This window comes from Populus trichocarpa, chromosome 4, assembly GCF_000002775.5.
Source record: "Populus trichocarpa isolate Nisqually-1 chromosome 4, P.trichocarpa_v4.1, whole genome shotgun sequence".
NCBI classification, from domain to species: Eukaryota; Viridiplantae; Streptophyta; class Magnoliopsida; order Malpighiales; family Salicaceae; genus Populus; species Populus trichocarpa.
In genome coordinates, this window is record NC_037288.2 from 10,517,353 (window position 1) to 10,538,946 (window position 21,594).

Consider the following 21,594-nt stretch of genomic DNA (forward strand, 5'->3'; position numbering starts at 1 on the left):
CCTTTCTAAGCATTGATATAATCCAATTTTAATGTTGGCATTAACCTTAAAATTGGGATTATAATGATAATGAGGATTCAAATAATAAGCTGCTGCATGTAAAGGTCTATGGAGTTGAAGTTCTCATCTTGCATCAACAATATTCCATATAGGTATATAACTATAAAAAAAAAACAATAAAAATATCATTACAATATAGGAATATCTCAATTGGAAAACATTCATATTAATAGATGACAACATTTGAAATAAAAATTAGCAAGATATATACCTTTTTTTCACAGAACCAAAATTCACTTGTATCTTCTCTTTTGCTTCATCCATTGCTTTATATATAAAACTCATAGCTGGTTTCTCATCTGAATCAACTAATCGAAGCACTTTAATTAGAGGATATGCTGTCTTAATACATATAGTGACATCATGCCAAAACCTGCTGTCCAAAACACAATTTTGAATTCGTTTCCCTTCTTCTATTCTTGCAAACCTACATGAACTCCACTGGTTGGAAGTAAACATAGTCATCAGCTACATTTTATGATCATTCAAACATCCTAGAGTCAAATATGCAGTAGCAAACCGAGTGGCAGCAGGCCTAATCAAATCCCTTCCTTTCATAAAGTGCCTTAGCATGGAAATAAGAATGGTTCTTGAATAAATATATGAGCTGATTCTCCTCCCCTTAGCAATAGTTACTTGATGAACCTCTAACTTCTTCTCAAAATTTTCTAATATCAAGTCAATACAATGGGCAGCACATGGTGTCCAAAACAAACTCTTTCTTTTTTCCATTAATAATTGTCCCGCTGCCTTATAATTTACAGCATTATCGGTGACTACTTAGACAACATTTTCCTCCCCAATCCTCTCCACAATGGCATCTAACATCTTAAATACCTTATCAGCAGTCTTGGACATATTAGAAGTATCCACCGATGACAAAAAAAACTGTCCCTTTAGGACTATTAACCAAAAAGTTACAAATACAACGTCTTTTTTTATCTGTCCATCCATCAGACATTATTGAACAACCTGTTTTTTTCCATTCTAGCTTGTACTCCTTAAGCAATTTCATTGTTTGATCCACTTCTTGCTTCAAATACTTCTCTCTAATATCATAGTAGGATGGAGGCTTGAAACATGGCCCATGCTTTGCAACCATTTCAAGTGCCTTAATAAACTCAGGGTCTTTTACACAATTAAATGGAATTGCACTAGTGTAGAAAAACCTAGCAATTTGTCGACATGCTTCTTCTCTAATATCCTTTTTTAGCAATTGATTTAGAGTTGTTTGTGTACTTCCACTCCCACTAGCTACTCTCTTTCCTTTGTCCTTGGAGCTAATTTCTTTTATTTCATCATCATCATCATCATTTCCACTATATTGAAGGGCCTTTTTTTTTTTTTCAGTTGCCTCTAGATTTTTTACTAAAACACCCCAAATCATCTGCTTAACATTTTCTGGCACTTGCTGACATGGCTCAACATCCTTACGAGTGCAAGCCAAATGCTGTTTGAAACGAAATATACCTCCACTAATAATTTTTTGACAATACTTGCACAAAACTTTTCTAGAATTTTTATCAACATCTATACCATGCTGCCATCCCACATCAAGCCTATTACCAGAAGCATTTTTTCTAGATGCCATAAGTTTAACAATTCAAAGATCAACTCAATCAACCCTGTAATCAATCCAAACATTTTATGATTATAATTAATTTTGATATTAAACATCTAGCTATAAAAAAAAACTAATACTGCATTCAGAAACTAATACTGAATTCATAAACATTTTAGATACTAAACATCCAGCTATCAAAAAAGAATTACCATAATACTGAATTCAAAAACTAATTAAAATCAGTAAACTAGTTAACAATTTCTTAAAATAAAACACTGAATCCAAAACACAAAATGAAAGAATATAACTCATGACTTATGTTTTTCTTCTCCAAATAATTTATTTGTTGTTCACAAACTTTATAGTGTTTTCCTCTCTGTCCCGTAAGCTCTGAAAAAAAAACAAACCATTTTCAAAATCAGAACCCAGTTTTTTGTCAAACCATTCACAGTCACAGACTCACAGACTTTGTTTTCAAAATCCAAACACTGTTATCAAAACAAATGCACAGACTTATTTAACAGGCTTTGATATCGAAACACCGTTATCAAAACAAATTCACAGACAAATTTAACAAAATAGAAATTCAATTAGCAAACCCATTCACAGACCCATTCATAAACAATTAGGAAACATTGTTATCACAAAATAAAAATTCAAGCAGTCAGTGAGAGACCCATTCACAGACTTGTTTTCGGTGAGCAACCCATTCACATACCCATCAATTCATAAAAATTCAAACAGTTGTGTAAAGACTGGGATTCGGTGAGAGACCCATGACACAGGGGACATGGACATGTCTGCAATTTGACAAATAAATTACTCTAGACTCTAAATCATGATGCTATTTGCAGAAGGTGCAAAAAGATAAATAGAATAACTTACTATGGCTGGTGGAGACTGGTCACTGGAGAGCCGCCGCTGTTGTTGTCTGAAATCTGGACCTCACGGTGGCTGGTGAAAAAGACGGTTGTTGCCTGTTGGTGGTGGACCGATGGTTGATTGCTGGAACTTGAACGGCTGAGAGAAGGAGAACAAGGATTTAGTGACTTAGGGATTTTGATTTTTTCCAGTTTTGTGTTGTTAACTTGTGTGAAAGACTGAAAAAAGATGAAGAATGAAGATCGTGTTTTTGTTCTGCGTGTGAGTCACACGGTGTGACTGTGTGTACTGTGTAATAGTCAATAGGCCAATACTTGCTTGACATGTGGAGCTGGAGGGAACAATGGCACAACATTTTCTGTTTTGATACAGACGCGTAAAATCGGGTGTAAAATCGCGATTTCACCCGATTTTAACAATTTTACCTGATTTTACCTATTTCTGAGTTTTGTGAACGATTTAGCACGTTTAGCCTATATTGACTCGTAAAATCGTACGATTTTACGAGTTGAATCGCGATTTTAACAACCATGGGTGACAGTCTATGCTATAGTTTTGAAACCCGGCTCAGCCTGGCGGGTCGATCCGGGATCCGGCCGACCCGGGGCTAGAACCGGGCCGGGTTGAAAAAAAACAGTGGAAGAAAAAACCCGGTGTGACCCGGCTGACCTGGTGAGTTGACCCGGCAAGACCCGGTTGCAAACCCGTTGACTTTTGTTTTTTTTACTAAAACGACGTTGTTTTGATTTAAAAAAAAACTAACCCAGCCGACCCGTGACCCGGTCAAAACCCAAAACCCGAGCTTTGGACCGGGCCGACCACCGGACCGGGTCTTAAAACTATGTTCTATGCTCGGCATGGACAAGTCTCCCACAAGGTGTAATTTTAGAGGGTGCTTGAGTTTGTATATTAAGAAAAAAATTTTATATCAATAATTTTTTTTAAAATGAATATAAATCCTTAATTGATGATTTTTAAATAGCTTCCTTGCACTACCAAACTATTGTTAAGGATTTGAAATAGAAGGGGATTCGAAAAAATCAAGTTTTAAATGAACATTAAATATATCATTAAATTATTATTCTTTATATAAATTTTACTATTAGATTATTTCGATTTGTCAAATAAGAATATTTGTTAGAATTACTATACACACACACACACAATCTGAATAAAATTATGAGCATGAAATTTTAAAAATGAATGTAAATCCTTAATTGATGATTTTTAAAATTTGAAGATAAAACTAATATAAAAAAATTATTTAATGGTAACATTGAGAGTAGGGATGATCATTTTCAGTTCGGTTCGGTTTTTATAAAAAAAAAATAACCAAACCGAATTTTTTTAAAAAAACCGAAACCGGTTCAAACCGACTGGTTTCAGTTCGTTTTTTTGGACAAAAACCGGTTTGGATTGGGTTTTCCGGTTTGGCTTGGTTTTTCGGTTTGGCTTGATTTTGGCTCAGTTTTTTTCCAGTTTGACTCGGTTTTTTTCTGGTTTTTTCGGTTTGGGTTCGGTTCGGTTTTTTCGGTTTCAGGCTTATAAAATTGAAACCGAACCGAACCGGTTGGTTTTTTCAAAATTTTAATTGGTTTTTTTTCACTGTTCGATTTTTTCGGTTATTTTTTTCTGATTTTCTTGATTTAATCAGTTTTTTGATTTTTTTACTCACTCTTAATTAACTGAGAGTATATTAATAGTTGGATAATTGGATGGTACTTTAAGGTTTGTCTATAATTTTTTTAATTAATGAGTGAATGATTTATTTAAAATTCAATTGAAAAATATCCAGTCCTTAACTTTTTGTACATAAAATTAACTAGAATTGGTCTCGTTCCCTTTTTTAATCTTTTTAATTCAAATTGTAGAATTAATACCTATATTTATGAGGATATATCTTTTAGATAATTTAAATAGAATTTCAATTTCAATTGACAAATGAACGCAACCAAAAAGAACTGCTAACACTTGAAAAAAAGAATAGATCATAATTTCTCCAGAAAAATTTTTTTTGCTGCCCAAGATAGCATGAGTTCTAACCCAACATATGGCAAGGAACAATACTGCCATCTATAGATGGAATTAAATATTTAATAATGGAAACTTTATAATGAAAAATGAAAAACTAAAAGATAAAAGAGATTTGATATTTAATAATTTTAATTATTTACTTGGTATTTCTTAAATATTTTTTTATATTAGATTGGAGAAACTCCTCCTATTTTGAATAACATAAAATTTTTATTTTTTTATTTAACTATGAAAGAAATCCTCGAATGAGCTTATGATAAATAACTCATAAAAAGATAAAAGATAAAATTAAATACAAAAATAAAAAAGCATAACAATATATGCCACAAAATTGTATAGTCAAGTAACTAGATGATTGGTCGTGCTACAGGTTAAAATATATTTTTTTTAATATAAAAAAATATTTAGATATTGTTAGTATGTATTTTAGCATAAAAAACATTATAACAAAAGCTAAAAATGCTCAGTTTTTTACCATGGACTATAAGTATTTTCAATGTAGATTAGAGTAGTGTTTATTGGGGAGGAGTTGGTTGGTTCTCGTGATAAGTTTGAGCGGTTTGTTTTTTGCTATTTTTCATGGTATATATAGTGTGCTATGGTTTCCTGAGTTGTTTGTTGTCAGTGAGTATTTGGTGGCCTGCCATTCTCATAATTTGTTTGGTATGGAGCGGCTGGTGGTTAGATATAGACCTTACCTGTGATATACCTGGTTGCGTGGTAGTTCTTGGGAGAGTGCTGGTCTGGTGTGTTGGATGAGATTTTAATTGATTTTGCATGGGATAACAGTGGTTTCTTTGTTGTTTCTCTTTGTTTTGGGCATGTATAAATGTTGTATCTTTGCGCTGAGTTGGTACAAGTACTCTATAATTGCATTGGGTTGTTTATTCTAATTTTTTCTTTTGGATTTTGCTGGATTCAAGGGATTACGGGTGGATGGATTTTGCGTCTGAAATTGATTGGAGTCGTCATGCTTTTTATTTATTTATTTATTTATTTATTTTAGACACGCTAATCTTAAACACGTAGGGACACCAGACTCAAATAACTTGGGTCTATGAAGGGCGCCAAACCCAAGTAACGTGGATCTGGCCGGAGCGCCTAACAGACCCGCTCGCCTGGGTCTGCCAAATTCGTGCTTGGGTCTGGCATCACACATGGTTGCCAGACCCAAGCAAACATATCTTCATTATTGTAAGCAAATCATCACAAAAATCTAGTTTAATGTTTTAAATCTAAAATTTAAAATCATATTTTTCAATTGAAATGGTTCATATTTTATGTTTATAAATTTGTTATTCATTCAATAGAAATTCTATTATTAATATGATTATTATTAGTGTTATTAGTATGATTATTATTATTATTATTTAAATAAACTTGATTTAGACATGTTTGTCAGATCCAAGTAACGTGGGTCAAAAAATTATTTATAAATGAAATATAAATAATTTATAAACAACAAACCATTACAAAAATCTAATTTAATGTTTTATATCTAAAAATTCAAGTCATATTTTCCTATTGAAATAATTCATTTTTTATATTTATGAATTTGTTATTCCTTCCATAGAAATTTGATTTTATGGTTGTTACAAATATAACTTTTGTTCAAAAGTATTTTTTTAAAAAAATATATTAAAATAATTTGAAAATATAAAAAAATAATTTAAAGCAAACATATAAAAAAAATTATTTTTTTTCAAAAATATTTTTGAAATGTAATAACAAAAATGCTATAGTAATCATGTTTTTCTTATAAATCTATAATTAATAAAAATCTTGGGTCTGACATTGCTGCTAGACCCATGTCTCTTGGGTCTGGCTAAGCCGCCAGACCGAAGAGACTTGAGTGTGCCTTGGCCGCCAGATCCAAGTCTCTTTTAAAAATATTTTTTAAAATGTAAAATATATATTTTTTATTTTTTAAAAAATTGTTATTGACCTACCGCGGAGCGTGGATCAATACACTAGTTTAAACCATATGATGATTGATATGATGTGAATTGATCGATTTGACACATCCAAAGACAACATGTACGACATATAAAAATATATTTGATTAAAAAAAATCAAGATTATATTAAAAAAAATTAAAACGACAATATATTAAATGAATTGAGATCAAGTTAGGTTGATTCATTGAATTCGCTACCTAGATCATGAGACCATGATAACACTATAGAAAAAAATAAAAAAAATTATTAAACCTAACTCTTAATCAATCCAATGTTGAATGATGAAATTGAAAATAAAATTCAACTAAAAAATAAGTCAGATCAACCTGAATTAACCTGCCAAACTTTGATCATGAGACAAGAATAACCTCGTAAAAAGGAAATAAAAACAAATTATGAGGCTCAATTTCCAATCAACTCAATGTTAAAGGAGAAAATAAAAAAAATCAATTAAAAAAGACACAAAAAACCATCTGAGTCAACTGACCAAACCCGTGACCTAGATAATGAGACCAAGATAATCTTATAGAACACAAACCAAAACAAGTCATGAAATCTAATTCCCAATCAATTTAATATTAAATAATAAAATTGAAAAAAAATCAAACTATAAAAAAAATAAAAAAACCTAAGTTAATTAGCTTAACTTGCAACACGAATCATAAAACTGTGATAATACTATAGAAAATAAATTAAAATAAATTATGAATTCCAATACTTAATAAATTGAATATTAAAAAATAAAATTAAAAAAAATTTAAATTACAAAGAAACCTCAAAAATTTTGAGAATAAAAATTAAAAAAACCTTTTTATTCCTATGATGAAATTTGCCAAGGCCTTGAATACGTTAATAATCAATTAATATATTATAAGAATCATATATTAGATTTAATTTTTTTTTTGGAGTGGATTTATTCTACCACCCTCCACCAAAGAAAGGACAGATAGGAGGTATTTAAAATTATAGGAAAGATTATTTTTTAAGTATTTTTTTATTTAAAAATAAATTAAAATAATATATATATATTTTTATTTTTTAAAATTTAATTTTAATATTATCATACCAAAACAATTTAATTTAAAACAAACTTTTTTTTTTTAACAAATTGAAAATCTATTACAAACATCTTCAGACACTGCTTTAATTCCGCGCTTTCGTAGCTTTTCTCGCCGAAGCATTAACTAAAACAGATAACCCAAATATCCTCTCTTGTTTCTTCTCCTCGACTTGTCCCAGCTCTTACAAGGTACTTTCTTTTTTTTAATCTCCCTCAAATTCTTTTTCTTCAAAACCTCAAATTTGGCATGAACACATGAAAATCTCAACTGGGTATCTTTCATTTTAATGATCCGTGTATGTTTTGGTGTTGATCCTTTTGTTTTCACTGAGTTTTTTGATGGGTTTTGGACATGCTTGATAAAGTTTGCTTCTTTTTTTTTTTTTTTGGGGGGGGGGGGTGTTCATAAAGGATTTTTTTTTTGCTTGGGGTTTGCTTATGGGATGATTGTGGAAGTCTCCCTCTTTTTCTCAATTTCAGTTTTTGATTGTTAAAAAATGTTACTTTGTATTAAAAGAAAGAACCCTTTCTCTGATTTTGATAGGATCCCATAAAGAGCAAGCAAGGATTGTTATTTTCCTAGAAAAAAAGAACGATTTTTTTTACAGACGATCCTCAGTTTTTTTATTCTGAAAGTTACCGATTTTAGTTAGTTTGGTAGTTAATTGAAGATTCTCTGTACTGATCATGCTGTCACAACTTGTATTGATCAATCAAATGAAGTCCTTTTTTTTTTTAATGTCTATGGGCTATGTGCTTGTGAATGCTGAAATTTTTGAAGAAATTTACTTGCTTATTTAGCTCTAGTGATATCATTTTAGCGAATCTTTCTGATTTTATCTTTATTAGTGACATGATTTTTTTAACATGATTCTCCTGATTTACAGGTCAAGAAGTATTTAGGTCCACCAATTGTTTAACAAGAAAAAAAAACAAACAAACAGAGAAAAAAAGGCAATTGGCATTTGGTGACTAAGAGAGGGAGGATACTGGTTCGTGGAGGCAATTTAACTTCTGCGAGCTTAGAGTCCTCTCTCATTCTCAATTTATTGTGCACGAGAATACTTCTTGATGCTTATGAGATTTGCTAGAGAGTGAGATAAGTAACACCATGGGTTCTGTTTGTTGCTGTTTGCATGCTGATGATTTTGAGGATTATATGAATCCTGAGAATTCTGTATATAGAAACTGCATGTGCCTTGGTTGCTTTGTTCAGAATTTCCTACATGTGGTATGCTTCCCCCCTTGCCTTACCTCCTTTTTCTGTTACTCTTGAAATTTAAGTTTGTCTTTCACTGTCATAGCAATAGGACTAGAAGTTATATGCAGCTTCTAATATATTACTATTTTTTCATGGCATCTAATATATTATTAGGTTTGTTATTTAACCTGTGAGTAATAACCTGTCAGGAATATTTGCTGCTAATGCTACATAAGACATTTTCATTATTTCCAATTCTTTCTTGCCTCATGTAGATCAGGAATAAGAAAATGTATCAGGGAAACATTGATGCCTAAAGATGAAAGGCATCTGTGTTGTTTTACTCTTGGATGTTGGTTCTTACAAGTTGACAATTTATTGATTGTTAAAAGGAGGAAATATATTAGAGCTCTAAAGGATGAGCTAAATACCCAACAAGTTACCAATGTTTGTTTTTATATGTAACATTGTTGCTACCACTTTTAAGCTGACGATTCTATATTTCTATCGGTGTCTTCCACCAAGGTAATCAAACGGGTGGTAAAAGTTGTTGGAAAAAATTAAAGCATATTAGTTGGTGTGCTGCTTAATGTGGAGAATCATCCAGATTCTTAGTTTTAGCTAAAGTGTATTTTTGAGTGCAATGCATTTATTTGATTTTATTTGAATGAGCAGCTCATTTGTATGGAAAAACCGAAAAAGTACTGTTTCAGAATTTCCAAGTTGATTTGAATGGAATTGGAATTGTAATTCAATATTAGTTAATATTCCTTCTGATGGAGTTCTAACTATTTAATTTTTTCTTTCTTTCCCTCCAATATTTGTAGTATACCTCAATATTTCAAAGAGGGCAATTGCATTCTGTCCCTTCATCCATTCAAGGGGCAGCATCTCTGACTTCTTCTTCATCTCTTGACAACTCTCTTGCTGACATGTACCAATCTCCTCCACGGCCCTTGCCCTATGATGCTGACCCCAGATGCATCCGCTTTCAGCGTGATGGTCTGGTTTCAAGACGTGATAAGGGTTCAAGTCATTCACATGAGGAATCAGAACCCTTAAGAAGTGATAGTGATGTTGATTCTGAATCCTTCAGCACAGGAGACAAATGGAATGTGTCTGCTTGTGAAGATGGAGGCAAGGAACAGCGTTCTAGATCCTCACTAAAGCTCTCATCTGCAAAAGCAACAGTTGCAAATGGACATGTTTATTCATCCTCAGAAGAAGAGGATGTCTGTCCAACATGTCTTGATGGTAAAATTCTTGATATAGCTTTAATAGGTGTTGTGTCCATTAAGATATTCTATGGTAACTGTGTTTCTGCTGATATTGTTAGTCCAACATGTCTTGAACACAATTTTGTTTTTCACTTTCCTTGCTAGCTTGTTGTTTAAGAATCTCTTACATCTCCTGGCATGAGCCAAGCCACCTTGGACTCTTTTACTTGTTTGTCTTTTGATATCTCTATGTTAGGTGGGAATAGCACCCATCATTCAAATAGTGATATTTCAATAAACTTTCACTTTATAGGCATATTGAGAAGCCCCAACACTTATGTAAAAAAAACAAGAAAGATTATTCTACTTTTAGTTATAAGAGACATTGATCTAGTCTTTTTGGTTGGAATGCTAAGCTAGCTACTGGCACAATCATTTGATTTTATCAAAACTATAGTGGGAGATGGTATGACTATGAACAGAACAGAAGAGGATGGAAGCTTTGAGTTTGTCAGATTTGTTTCACCATATTGCAGTTGTTCTTCCACTCCATGTTTTCCTTCCATGTTCATTGGTTCCAACCTTAGAAACAAAACTCTGATAATTTGAAGTTGGGAATTTGTTAAAACTATATTGGAAGACGTTATGAACTTGAAAAAAGTGGAAGCTATGAGCATGTCACGGTTATTTTTCAACAGGCCATGGATTTCCTTCTAATCCTACCCTGTCAAATAATTGGATCCAACCTTAGAAGCCCAATTCCAGTAATTAAGAAGCTGTTTCTATGAAGAGTGCAACCATAGCCATCACAATGGCAAAAAAGTGAAATCTTGGAGTCTAGACCAGTTTTCTGATGGATAGTGACCCTCCTTGTTGTCATTGTTTTAAAGATGCTTAAAATTTGCTCTTATGGACTTGGTGTGTTGACAATTAAGTTATTTTTTTACCCTCTTACCTATGCAGAATATACTCAAGAGAACCCAAAGATAATGACAAAATGCACTCACCATTTCCACCTTGGTTGCATTTATGAGTGGATGGAAAGAAGTGATAGCTGCCCAGTCTGTGGCAAGGTAACTTGTTTTGCTTTATTTTGTTTAAACTTGCTCATTCAATTTGCAATTTTCATTCTGGAATTATATTAATCAGTACCTTTGCTACCTGAGGAGCACAATGAGTTTAATGTTCAACAGATTTTTATTTTTCTTTTCTGTGCTGCCAAAAACTTAATTCTTTTCAAGACTTTTCCTGCTCCTGTGCATTTGATTAAATTCTTCTTTTGGTTTAACGTAGGGATGCTCATTTCTTGCATGAGTAAATCTAGTTTCTTTTGTTGTTGTGGATAGCAATGACATGTCTTGTTAGCTATATTAAATGATGAATTGGGTGCTTTTGAATGCTGTAGGAGCTGGCTCTATTGCATGATTTTCTTTTGTCTCTGATGACTCCAATTTTATATTACTTAATTGCACTCCATTTTGCACTCAATTTAGAGGGTCAGATATTGCCTTACCTCGCCTTCTGGGTGTTAAAAACTTTTTTATGCAGTTGAGATTTGAGAGGTTTACAGAAAACCTACTTTTTTGTCCCCTGTTGGCTCATGAAGTATTGAAAAAGACTTTCGGCTATTCTGGCCTTTTGCTCAAGTGTCATGAGCAGCAACATGTGGGAAGAAATTGTGAGGTGACGGGTTAGCCAGCATTTTGTTGCTTAACAGCCAAAAAAGTAATTAATAAAATTGATACTTAGGATGTGATGTATTCTAGCGCACACCTTAGTGAACTGAAGAGGCTTACAAATTGCTTACCTGGTGCATATGAAAGGTAGCTGTGCCTCAAGTTAGTTTGCCAGCTACGGGGCATTGAGAAACCACAATTGCAGAAAATTCATTTCTCACATGATTTTACTTTCAGTGATCCCATATCAAATCTGCTGATGCCATGCAAGTCTTGATAGTTTGGATGAAATGTCCATCTTGGTTACTTCTTGTTTTTGTTTATACTTGGAATGCACAGGTTTCTGGATGGTAAAAGCTGGTTTACATTGATTTTATCTCAAGATTAGTCGGAAACAGCAATATAATTTGCACTCTCGTATGTTCCATTTTGAAAGCATTCTTCTGACACATTCAGCATAACTACTTGCTTGCTACTTCAACATTCAAATATGCAAATCATTGTTTTCTGCTGTTATTAACATGAAAAAAGTAGAATGAAGTTTGATATCATGTTTTTCCTGAATCTTTTCTATGTTGACTTAACCAAGTCTTTTGGTTTGATCCTCTAGGTGATGGTATTCGATGAAACGACTTGATCTTGCTTCAAAGGTTAGTGTCGTGGATGAAACAAGCTACAGCACGAGAAGAAGGTAAAAGAAGACTGTATAGAGTTCTTTGTGAATACCGCAAGTGTTTGCTGTCTATATTGTAAATGAACGATTGGTCTACATAACAATTGTTACAAAGTACATTCTCTTCCAAAAGCCCGTTAATTTTTTTCTCCCCATCCATATGAATGAAAAATCTGCTTATAGTTTCATGATAATTTAAAAACATGAATGGATGTTTGCTGTGTTTCTATGCTGACGAGGTGTTGTTTTTTGAGGATAGAATTTGGCAAAAGACATCTTTTCGCTGAGCTCATCTACGTGGTGGTTAGTTAGAGGATTAGAATAATGGAGTGTTTTAACATGCATGATCAGCATTGTCCGTGTACCAGTTTCTTCTTTCGTTCCCCTATGTGCTATGGCCTACCTATTATTCCCAATGCTGAGTTTTGTTTGTTGATCTTGTGATAGAATTCTTAGCTCTTCTCCTGTCCTAGAATCAGGAACGAAGAGTCTTAGTAAAATTGAAGGCATGACTAAATTCAGATCAGTGTGTGCAGTTCCAAGATTATGCAATTTACCAATGATTACCAGTGATCTTATAAAATTCGATTCAAACAAATTTCAAGCAATTTCTTAAAGATTTCTGCATGCCTGTAATAAGTAGCAGCACCTTCCTCTCTCAAAGGATACAATTTTCACATTTTAGGTTGTAACCATTTAAAACGAGGGAAAGGAAAGGACAAGAAAAGAGATGTCTAAAGAGCTCAATCCCAGCATGCGTGTGATCTGTCGGTTAAAGAGGCTGCAGCAAGTTTTTTTTTTTCTTTTTCTTTGTGGTTAAAATGGTTATTCTATACAACGTTTTATGATTTCTTGATGATAAATAATATCATTGGATATAAATATATAAATTAAAAATACAAATATTGAACTTAAATAGTTCGAAGATCAAGGATTCTTTTGTATGATATTAAAAAAAAAAAACTGGAAAGGGGATTAGTAAAAGATTGTGACCACTTTGGATTTGCATAGTTATTTCATTTTTTTTTTAATTTTTTTTCCAGTTTAATCCCTGCATGTTTTATTAATTTAGAATTGAGATTCATGTATTTTTTTTTTCTAGATTTTCATGATTTAAAAAATTATCTTGGTATTAAGTTGGTTCTTGATTTTATAGAGAGAATAAATCAATTTAATTATTTGCAATGAGTTATAAATGATGGGACACAAATTGAAAGTTAAGTGAAGTGGTATTTTTTTTTAAAGGATGATATTTTTATTTTTTAGTCCTTAGTTTCTCTTTTTTTTTTTTTAGTTTGGCTATTGAACTTTTTTCCCCCACATTCATCCTTTTAGCGATCGGTGATTCGGTTTCATTATTTAGTTTATATTTCTTTCTTTCTAGTTATTATTATTTTAAAAATATCTCGACATTGGTTCTCAATTTTTCAAAAAAATAATAATTTAATTTTATTGTTTGAGAAAAATAAAAAAATGAGGGGACTAAAATTAAAAGCTTGGTGAAATGGAAGCTCTTTAAAAACAAATTGTATTAGTGCTTTTAAGCTTAGGATTCTGTCCAAAATCATTTTTGATCCTTTTAATTTGAGAATTATATGATTTGGTTTTGGATTTTATTTTATTCATATTTAAGTTTTTGAGTTTAAGTGAGATGAGAGGTTACTGAATTACGCTGAAAAAAAAAAAAAGTTATCGTTGACCACACCCTAGAAATCAAAAACATCATTCTTGGTGTCAATGGTTTCATTTCACGATAGGAATGTCATTGGGGTGTTTTTGCCCCTTAACTCGGGGGACAGGTAAATTGACATTGAGAATACTTTTTGACTTAAGATAAATTTTGTGTTTTTTGACCAATTAAACATTGTTTTGAACTTAGAAACGGATTCATTTATGTTTACAACTGTGTTTCTCAAGTGTTTTTAGATGAAAAAATACCTTGAAAAATGGTGTTTGTGTCCAAAGAGGGGAGAGGAGATTTTCTAGTGATTCTTGATCACCAATTAAACAATTTGACGAAGTTATTTGACACTGTAGACAACACATCACCCACCACTGCAAATAATGTGTCATCTGGTTTCTTCTTCTTCTTCTTTTCTTCTAAAAAAAGGATGAATGATGCATCATTTGCCCATTCAAATAATAAAAAAAAATCAGGCCCAAGCATGTTGGGTCTTTCAAGCCCACACGCCTAGCCTTCCCAAACCCACTTGCTTGGCTCTTTGTTGCCTTTGTTTTATTTAAAATTTATTTGATGTACATTCTTTTGATTGATACTTATTTTATTTGAAATAATTTATGAAATTGTAATTATTATTATTTTAATTTCATCATCTTTCAATTTTTTTATCTATTGAAATTGATCTCCATTATTTTGTTTGTTATTATTTTATTGGAGATAATTTATAAAATTAGATTTTTTTTCAATTTCATTCTCATTCAACTTTTTAATTTGTAAGATTTGTTCCTCATTATTTTAATAAACTTAAAAATAAAATATTAATAAGTTATTTTCCAGTTCATTTTCAACTGAAAAGTGTTTTCCAACTTATTTCTATGACATTACCAAACATCGGAAAATAATTCACTTTCCAAAAGAAAACTATTTTTTTTTTTAAAAACTACTTTCTAGTGAACAAACCGGGCTTCATATTAAATCAGTCCAAGTTATATTTAACTAAATTAGCTAAAAAAATATATTTTTTATCCATCAAATCACCCATCCTTTTTTAATTAAAATCTATATTTTTTTGAGTTAAGAGAGCCAAAGTCGAAAATCGTATCCCCCCTCATGCTAGATTACTTCTTATTTCCCTATAAATTCAACTCATAAAATTTAACAAAAGCAACACACTTTTTTTTTTTCATTTATTGTATGGTACTATACATCACACAAATTCAACTTAATTTTGTCGGAACTACTAAAGCATTGATTTAAATTTTAAAAGATGCTAAATTTGATCTTCTTCTTGCACATATACAATCTGCTTGCACACAATATGAGATTAACGTATCACATATAAATGTTTCATATGAGATTGACATTTTATATAATGTATTTGAATTAAGACTTTATTATTAATTTCATAAATTCATGTAAATGAGTTAATAATTGATTTTGAAAAAATAATTTTATATATTTACTTAGCTTAGGATAGAAAAAATTCCTTGCTCCTTCTTGCTTAGACCTAACTAGTATAAATCAAACTTTTCTGAATTCCAAACAACATATACAAAAGAAAACCGTGCATGGGATTCCCTTCATCCTGAAAACTTTAGAAACTACAAAAAAACGACCACCAAATTATGTTTTGAATGATTATTTCATGATGAATAGTTCAAAGTTCAAATCCATTTAAGCCAGCTGCTTCTTCACCAAATGTTGGGAATAGAGGATATGTAGATGTTGCGTCTTTCAAAGCAAAACTTTTGGGATAAATAGAACAGAGGGACGAATAAACTACCACTGAAAGAAACTGCATATCTTCTCGCGTCGAAGGTGATGACTATTATAGACTTTTATATATTATTGACAAGGCTAAGATGGTTGGTGCTGTTACTGCTCCGGTCTCTAGCAACTCAGCTGCAGATACTGTTCCAGCGAACAATTGTGGAAAGAGTTTGCAAAATGATATTTCTATCGAAATACGGGCAGTGCATGGTGGCTACGCGTAAGCAGCAACGTAATTCTAGAGCTAAAAGCCACAGATTCTGGGAAATCTTATAAGCAACTGGTTTGAATCTCTTCATATTAAAGAGGCTGTTTCTGGCTAACCCACCTGTTGCTTTCTCTTTGGGTATTTGATAATAATGCTAACCAGCATGCATGGTTCATAGAATTTCAAAGATACTAGCAGTAAAGGCGCGAAATCATGGTGTAAAGAATCCTTTGAACTTTATCATCATCACTGACGGTGAATTGCTTGAATTGGGCCCCAGTCAGGATGATACTGATTTTGTTCCAGCTGCGACTGGTATGGATACTGATAATGGTGATGTTTCCATTATGGGAGACACTGTGCAATTACTTCTTTCATGATTTATTTTTTCTTATGCTCCTCCTTTTCTCCATTAATAATTTCGTTCTTGAAACTCATATTGCCTACAAAAGGGCTGCTGAGGTGTCATCTTCTTTAGGCTTTGTCAAGGTTGATGCTGCTGCTCTTTCTTGTGGCATTGGGCATTATGGAAATCTCAGCATGTTACTATCTGTGTGCTGCATTAGCGTCAATGGTGTCTTTCTCTCTATGTTCAGGGCTTTCTTCGATGGCAAGGCGTGGGTTTGTGGGCTGTTTATGCTAGTCCTTCTATGGCGGCTAGGGATAATTTGTGGAACGGCCTGTTCAATTTGGCTACATCAATATTGCCCCCTCGAAGCTAATCGGAGATTTTAATGGTTATTACTTGAGTATTCATGAGAAGCGTGATGGCACTTTCTCTCTTGTAGCAGGGCTGACAAATTCAAGAGACAGGCGGATAGCTGTGTAGTCTCATTGACTTTGGGTTCAAGGATGGCAGTTTTACATATGCTAAAAAATGCAATGGTCAGACTTGATCAGCTATGGTCTTCCTTACCCCGAAGCCTCAGTTCATCATTTACCAAGACACAACTCGGATCGTAGTCGTATTCTGTCATCTCTGTCTAGAAGTATCCCTGCTAGAGAAATCTGGCCCTTTGATATCCTAGCTGCATGGATGCAGCATGCAGACTTCAAACAAATCATTAATGATGCTTGGCGTGCTAATGATAGTTCAATTGTTGACGCTATTGATTCTATTACTGATGCAACTAAAGATCTCCTTGAGAAGATTTCTAGCAATATTGATGTGTACTTTAAGAGGAAGAGATGCTTACTTGATCGCATTAATGGGATTCAGAAATATCTCATAATTAAGTGACGCAGACATCCTTATTTATAATAATTTTATTTCTTTATAGAAAACAATTCCTAATTAAAACTTTCCTTAATAGAATCCATATAACTTTAGAATTTTTAAATAGTAAAATATTAATTAAATTAAAATTCCTATACTAAAAAGGAAATAAGTAATTAAAATTCAAAATTAACTAGAAAAATAATTAAAATAAGAAAACAATAACTTCAAGCTTCATATCAAATGGTTTTGGGTTTCTTCACAGGCTTTTTTTAATGCTTGGGCTTATAAATCTGGTCCATAAACTCCTTGGATAATTGTTCTATATTAGTCTCCCCCACTTGAAAAAAACTCATCCTCGAGTTATATGTTAGAAATTGACCTCTTACACTCCAAAGAAATAGATACTTTGAATTTAATATTGTACCTAACTTATTCACCAAGTAGCATGTCTTTGACCCGTGTACTTTAAAATTTAATTTATAGTGCATGTATAATAAGAAAAAAAATCCACGTATGATGTTATACTTTCTGTTCTTATAAAGTCCACTTGTAGTTTCTTTCCATATCTTTCTACTTCAAACTAGAGCTCATTATCATCTATATCCTCCAATACTTCAACAATTGTATTTAAAGGAACACCAAAATAATCTTTCATAATATCTCCAGAAGACTTGTAAGAAATTACCGAGTTCACCATGTCTTTGTTTGGAAGATCTTCATCATCATCTCCATCAAGTTTGCATAGAAAATCCTCATCATCGAAAGGTCTTGCTCATATTGACCTTTAACTTTGTTGATAGATTTCTGTCTCCCGAGTTGGGGTTGTTTATCTTGATCTAAAAAGGTCCTATGAACTCCATCAAGTTCATCTTCACCAACAACCTTCACATAGACAAATTGTTGTCTAGGTGGAATTTCAGGAATAGGTCTAAGTTAAGGTTAGCCTCGAGGTAAGTCTCCAAACACGTTCATCTCCTCTTTGTGATTCCTGCTTGTGCCTCCCATCAGCTAAAATAAATCTTCTTCATCAGATGAATAATAGTAGCCATACTAACCACAAGGATTTGCACGAATCAGTTCGGTGGCAAGTTGGTCACGGGCTTCATCCTTGACGCGTGCCTTTCTTTTTCTCCAGGTGTGCAGCCCTAGTGCCTCAAGCCTGGATGTAAGCTCATCAAATCTGGTGTTGATGTCACCAAACCTAGTTTGCACTTGTTTCTCTAAAGTTGCTATCACCACTGAATAAAGATCTACCTTATCCTAAATAGTTTGCATCTCCTAATCACCATTACAGAGATGGTCTCCACCAACTTTCCCACTATTCTTTTTATGGTTCTCCATGTATCAAGATATTGACCTGATCTAATACTACATGACATAGCATATAACAGAGATAAAATTAGAGTTCTCAAACTCTAAGGTCACAAACCTAACTGTACAAAAATCTAGAGAAAATTCTCTAGTATTTTTTTATTGAATCTGAATAATAGTCCGAATCTTCTAAAAATAAAGACATCCCTTATTTATAATAGTTCTAATCCTTTATAGAAAAGAATTTCTAATTAAAACTTTTTCCATGTAGCTTTATGATTTCTAAATAATAAATTACTAATTAACTAAAATCCCTAAACTAAGTAGGAGAAATAATTAAAATTCAACATTAACTATGAAAATAATTAAAATAAAAAAAATAACTTCAAGCTTCACATCAGATGGTTCCGGGTTTCTCCTCGAACTTCTTTTCATGCTTGGCCTTCTAAATTTGGTCCATAAACTCCTGAGCTATTTGTTCTACATTTGTCTCCCCTACTTGAGAAAAACTCATCCTCAAGTTATCTGTCAAAAACCGACCTCTTATACTTCAAAGAAACAAATACTTTAATTATAATATTGTACCTAACTTATTCACAAAGTAGCATGTTTTTGACTTGTGAACCTCAAAATTTAATTTATGGTGCGTGTATGATAGGGAAAAATCCATATATGATGTTATACTTCTTGTTCTTGTGAAGTCCACTTGTAGTTCTTTCCCATATATTTCTATTTTAAACTAGAGTTCATCATCATCTATGTCCTCCAATACTTCAATTGTTGTATTTAAAGGAACACCTTAATAATTTTCTGTAATATCTCCAAAAGACTTGTAAGAAATTACCGAGTTCTACATGTATTTGTTTAGAAGATCTTCTTTATGCTATAAATCTTCATCATCATCTCCATCATCATCTCCATCAGGTTCACATAGAACATCCTTTTCATCAAAAGGTTCTTGCTCATACCGACCTTTAATCATGTTAATCGATTTCTATCTCCCGGGTTGTGGTTATTTATCTTCATTTGACAAGGTCCCATGATCTCCATCAAGTTCATCTTTACTAACACCCTTCACATAGACAAGTGGTTGTCAAGGTGGAATTTTAGGAATACGTCTAAGGTAAGGTCGACCCTGAGGTCAGTCCACGTTCCTCTCCTATTTGTGATTCTTGCTTGTGCCTCCCATCAGCTGAAATAAATCTTCTTCATCAGATGAATACTCATAGTTATACTAACCATGAGGATTTATATGAACTGATTCAGTGACAGGTTGACATGATTTGCATGAACTGATTGAACTTTCCATGATTAATATTTAGGCCGGTGTTATGACTTGTCTAGTAGGTTGACGAGATAACTTTCACAAAATATCCTGCAAAACAAGTCTTTTATCGGAATAGAGGATCCTTCAATGAATAAATCAGTAAATGTAGAATGAGAGGAGTATGTTGAGCATGAAAATTTAGTAATGAAGAATATGAACAATGTAGTATATGAGCAGGAGTAGGAGTGTAGGAGTAGTAGTGTGGCTCTGTGACATTGTATGCTCTGCTTTGTGTTTCAAGTCCTGTTGTGAGGATTTATTTTTGTGTTGTGTTGTTTCTCATGTTAACTTACATAGTGACTTGAGGTATTTATATACCTCGATCACATGAAGTTACATCATGAAGAGTGAGAAATGATGAAGAACTATCTTATGGTGAGTAAAGAATGAGTTGTTGATTATTGTACCATTGATGAAGATGTTGATGCTTGCTATTGATTGTGGTGCCTCTTGCCATTAATGAAGAGATTGATGCTTTTGTTGTGTAAAGAATTTGGTGTGTGCCACAAACACTAATCGATGGTTTGAAGGTGCACCATAAAAATTAGACGTGTGCTAATGGGTGGTGCACAAACTTCTTGGAACTTAAAAAATACGTTGAGGTATATGCACATGAGCGGTACTTGTTCAAGACATAAAAAAGCATGGCAGTCATCTTGTTTCAGGCTTGGTTGTGAACCAAATAGCTTAGTGAGCAGTTTGGATGGACGATGTTAGGTTGTTCGGGTTTGGCCCGAACAATTTGAAGGGGTGAGGTCATTCGAGCCTAACTCAAATGACTAGGATTAATAATAATAATAATAATTTTTTAAATTTTTTTTGGTGTACCATCACTAAGTACTCTGATTTCTTGATTAATATTGAGGATGAATTATTAAATGATTAGAATAAAAATTTAGCTTGAGAGGAGATAATATGGTTCTAAAAATCTCATGTTGAATGGCTAAAAGACGATGATTGTGTTACAAGTTTATTTCATTTGCACACTATAGCTCGCAGGAAACAAAATCAAACTGAAAGGACGAAGTTGAATGATGGTTCTTAGTGAAAAACTATCTTGATGCTCCTAATATTTTAACACGATAACACTTTTGTCTTTATCTTTTTAAAAATTACACTTTATAGCTAGATTTAAATTTTAATGAAAATACAAAAATATCCCCAACTTGATTTTTTTTCCCTTTCCTTGATTTCCTCTTTTTCTTTTCTACTGTTTTTCTCTTTCTACTACTTTCTCATCTCCCTGTTCCCTCTCTCTTCATCTCTTTTTTTTTTTTTATTCAAAACATCCCATCTTCTCTTCTCTCTCTAAATTTAGGTCGATTTCTACCCTTCTTGAAAAAAAAAAAAAGGTTTTGAAATTGAAAATATAATTACAGTTACTTCTTGGATCTAGCAATTGATGCAACTTTAAGTTGGAGTGGATCTTGATCAAGGGTTGCGTGAAGTTCCTTGTAATTATGCAAAATTTACCCATATATCAAATATTTACGAGACATAACAAAAATACAGATATAATAAATCTCTCTTATTCAAGCAAATGATAATTCTGAATGATTTAACTTTTTCTTATCAAATTGTAGAAATCAATTCCTTCATCATCCGTTCTGTCGGCTTATATATTACGTCATATCCTTTTTTTCAATTACTTTCCCATTTCATTGACCTCATAATCTACCTTGCTAGCATTATGAATTTTTAAATTTGCAGTTGAGTACTCCATAGTTCTTTTTTTTTTTATTGATATTATGTC

General features: G+C 32.5%; 1 protein-coding gene across 1 annotated transcript; it reads left to right on the plus strand.

Moving 5' to 3' along the window:
* Nucleotides 1-7,606: 7,606 nt before the first annotated feature.
* LOC18097684 (E3 ubiquitin-protein ligase At3g02290) lies at nt 7,607-12,557 on the plus strand. Its single transcript, XM_006384220.3, has 5 exons — nt 7,607-7,747; nt 8,446-8,789; nt 9,587-10,013; nt 10,940-11,049; nt 12,263-12,557. The coding sequence occupies exons 2-5, from the start codon at nt 8,670-8,672 to the stop codon at nt 12,287-12,289; spliced, it is 684 nt and encodes a 227-aa protein (XP_006384282.1). The 5' UTR covers nt 7,607-7,747; nt 8,446-8,669; the 3' UTR covers nt 12,290-12,557.
* The last annotated feature ends 9,037 nt before the right edge of the window (nt 12,558-21,594 follow it).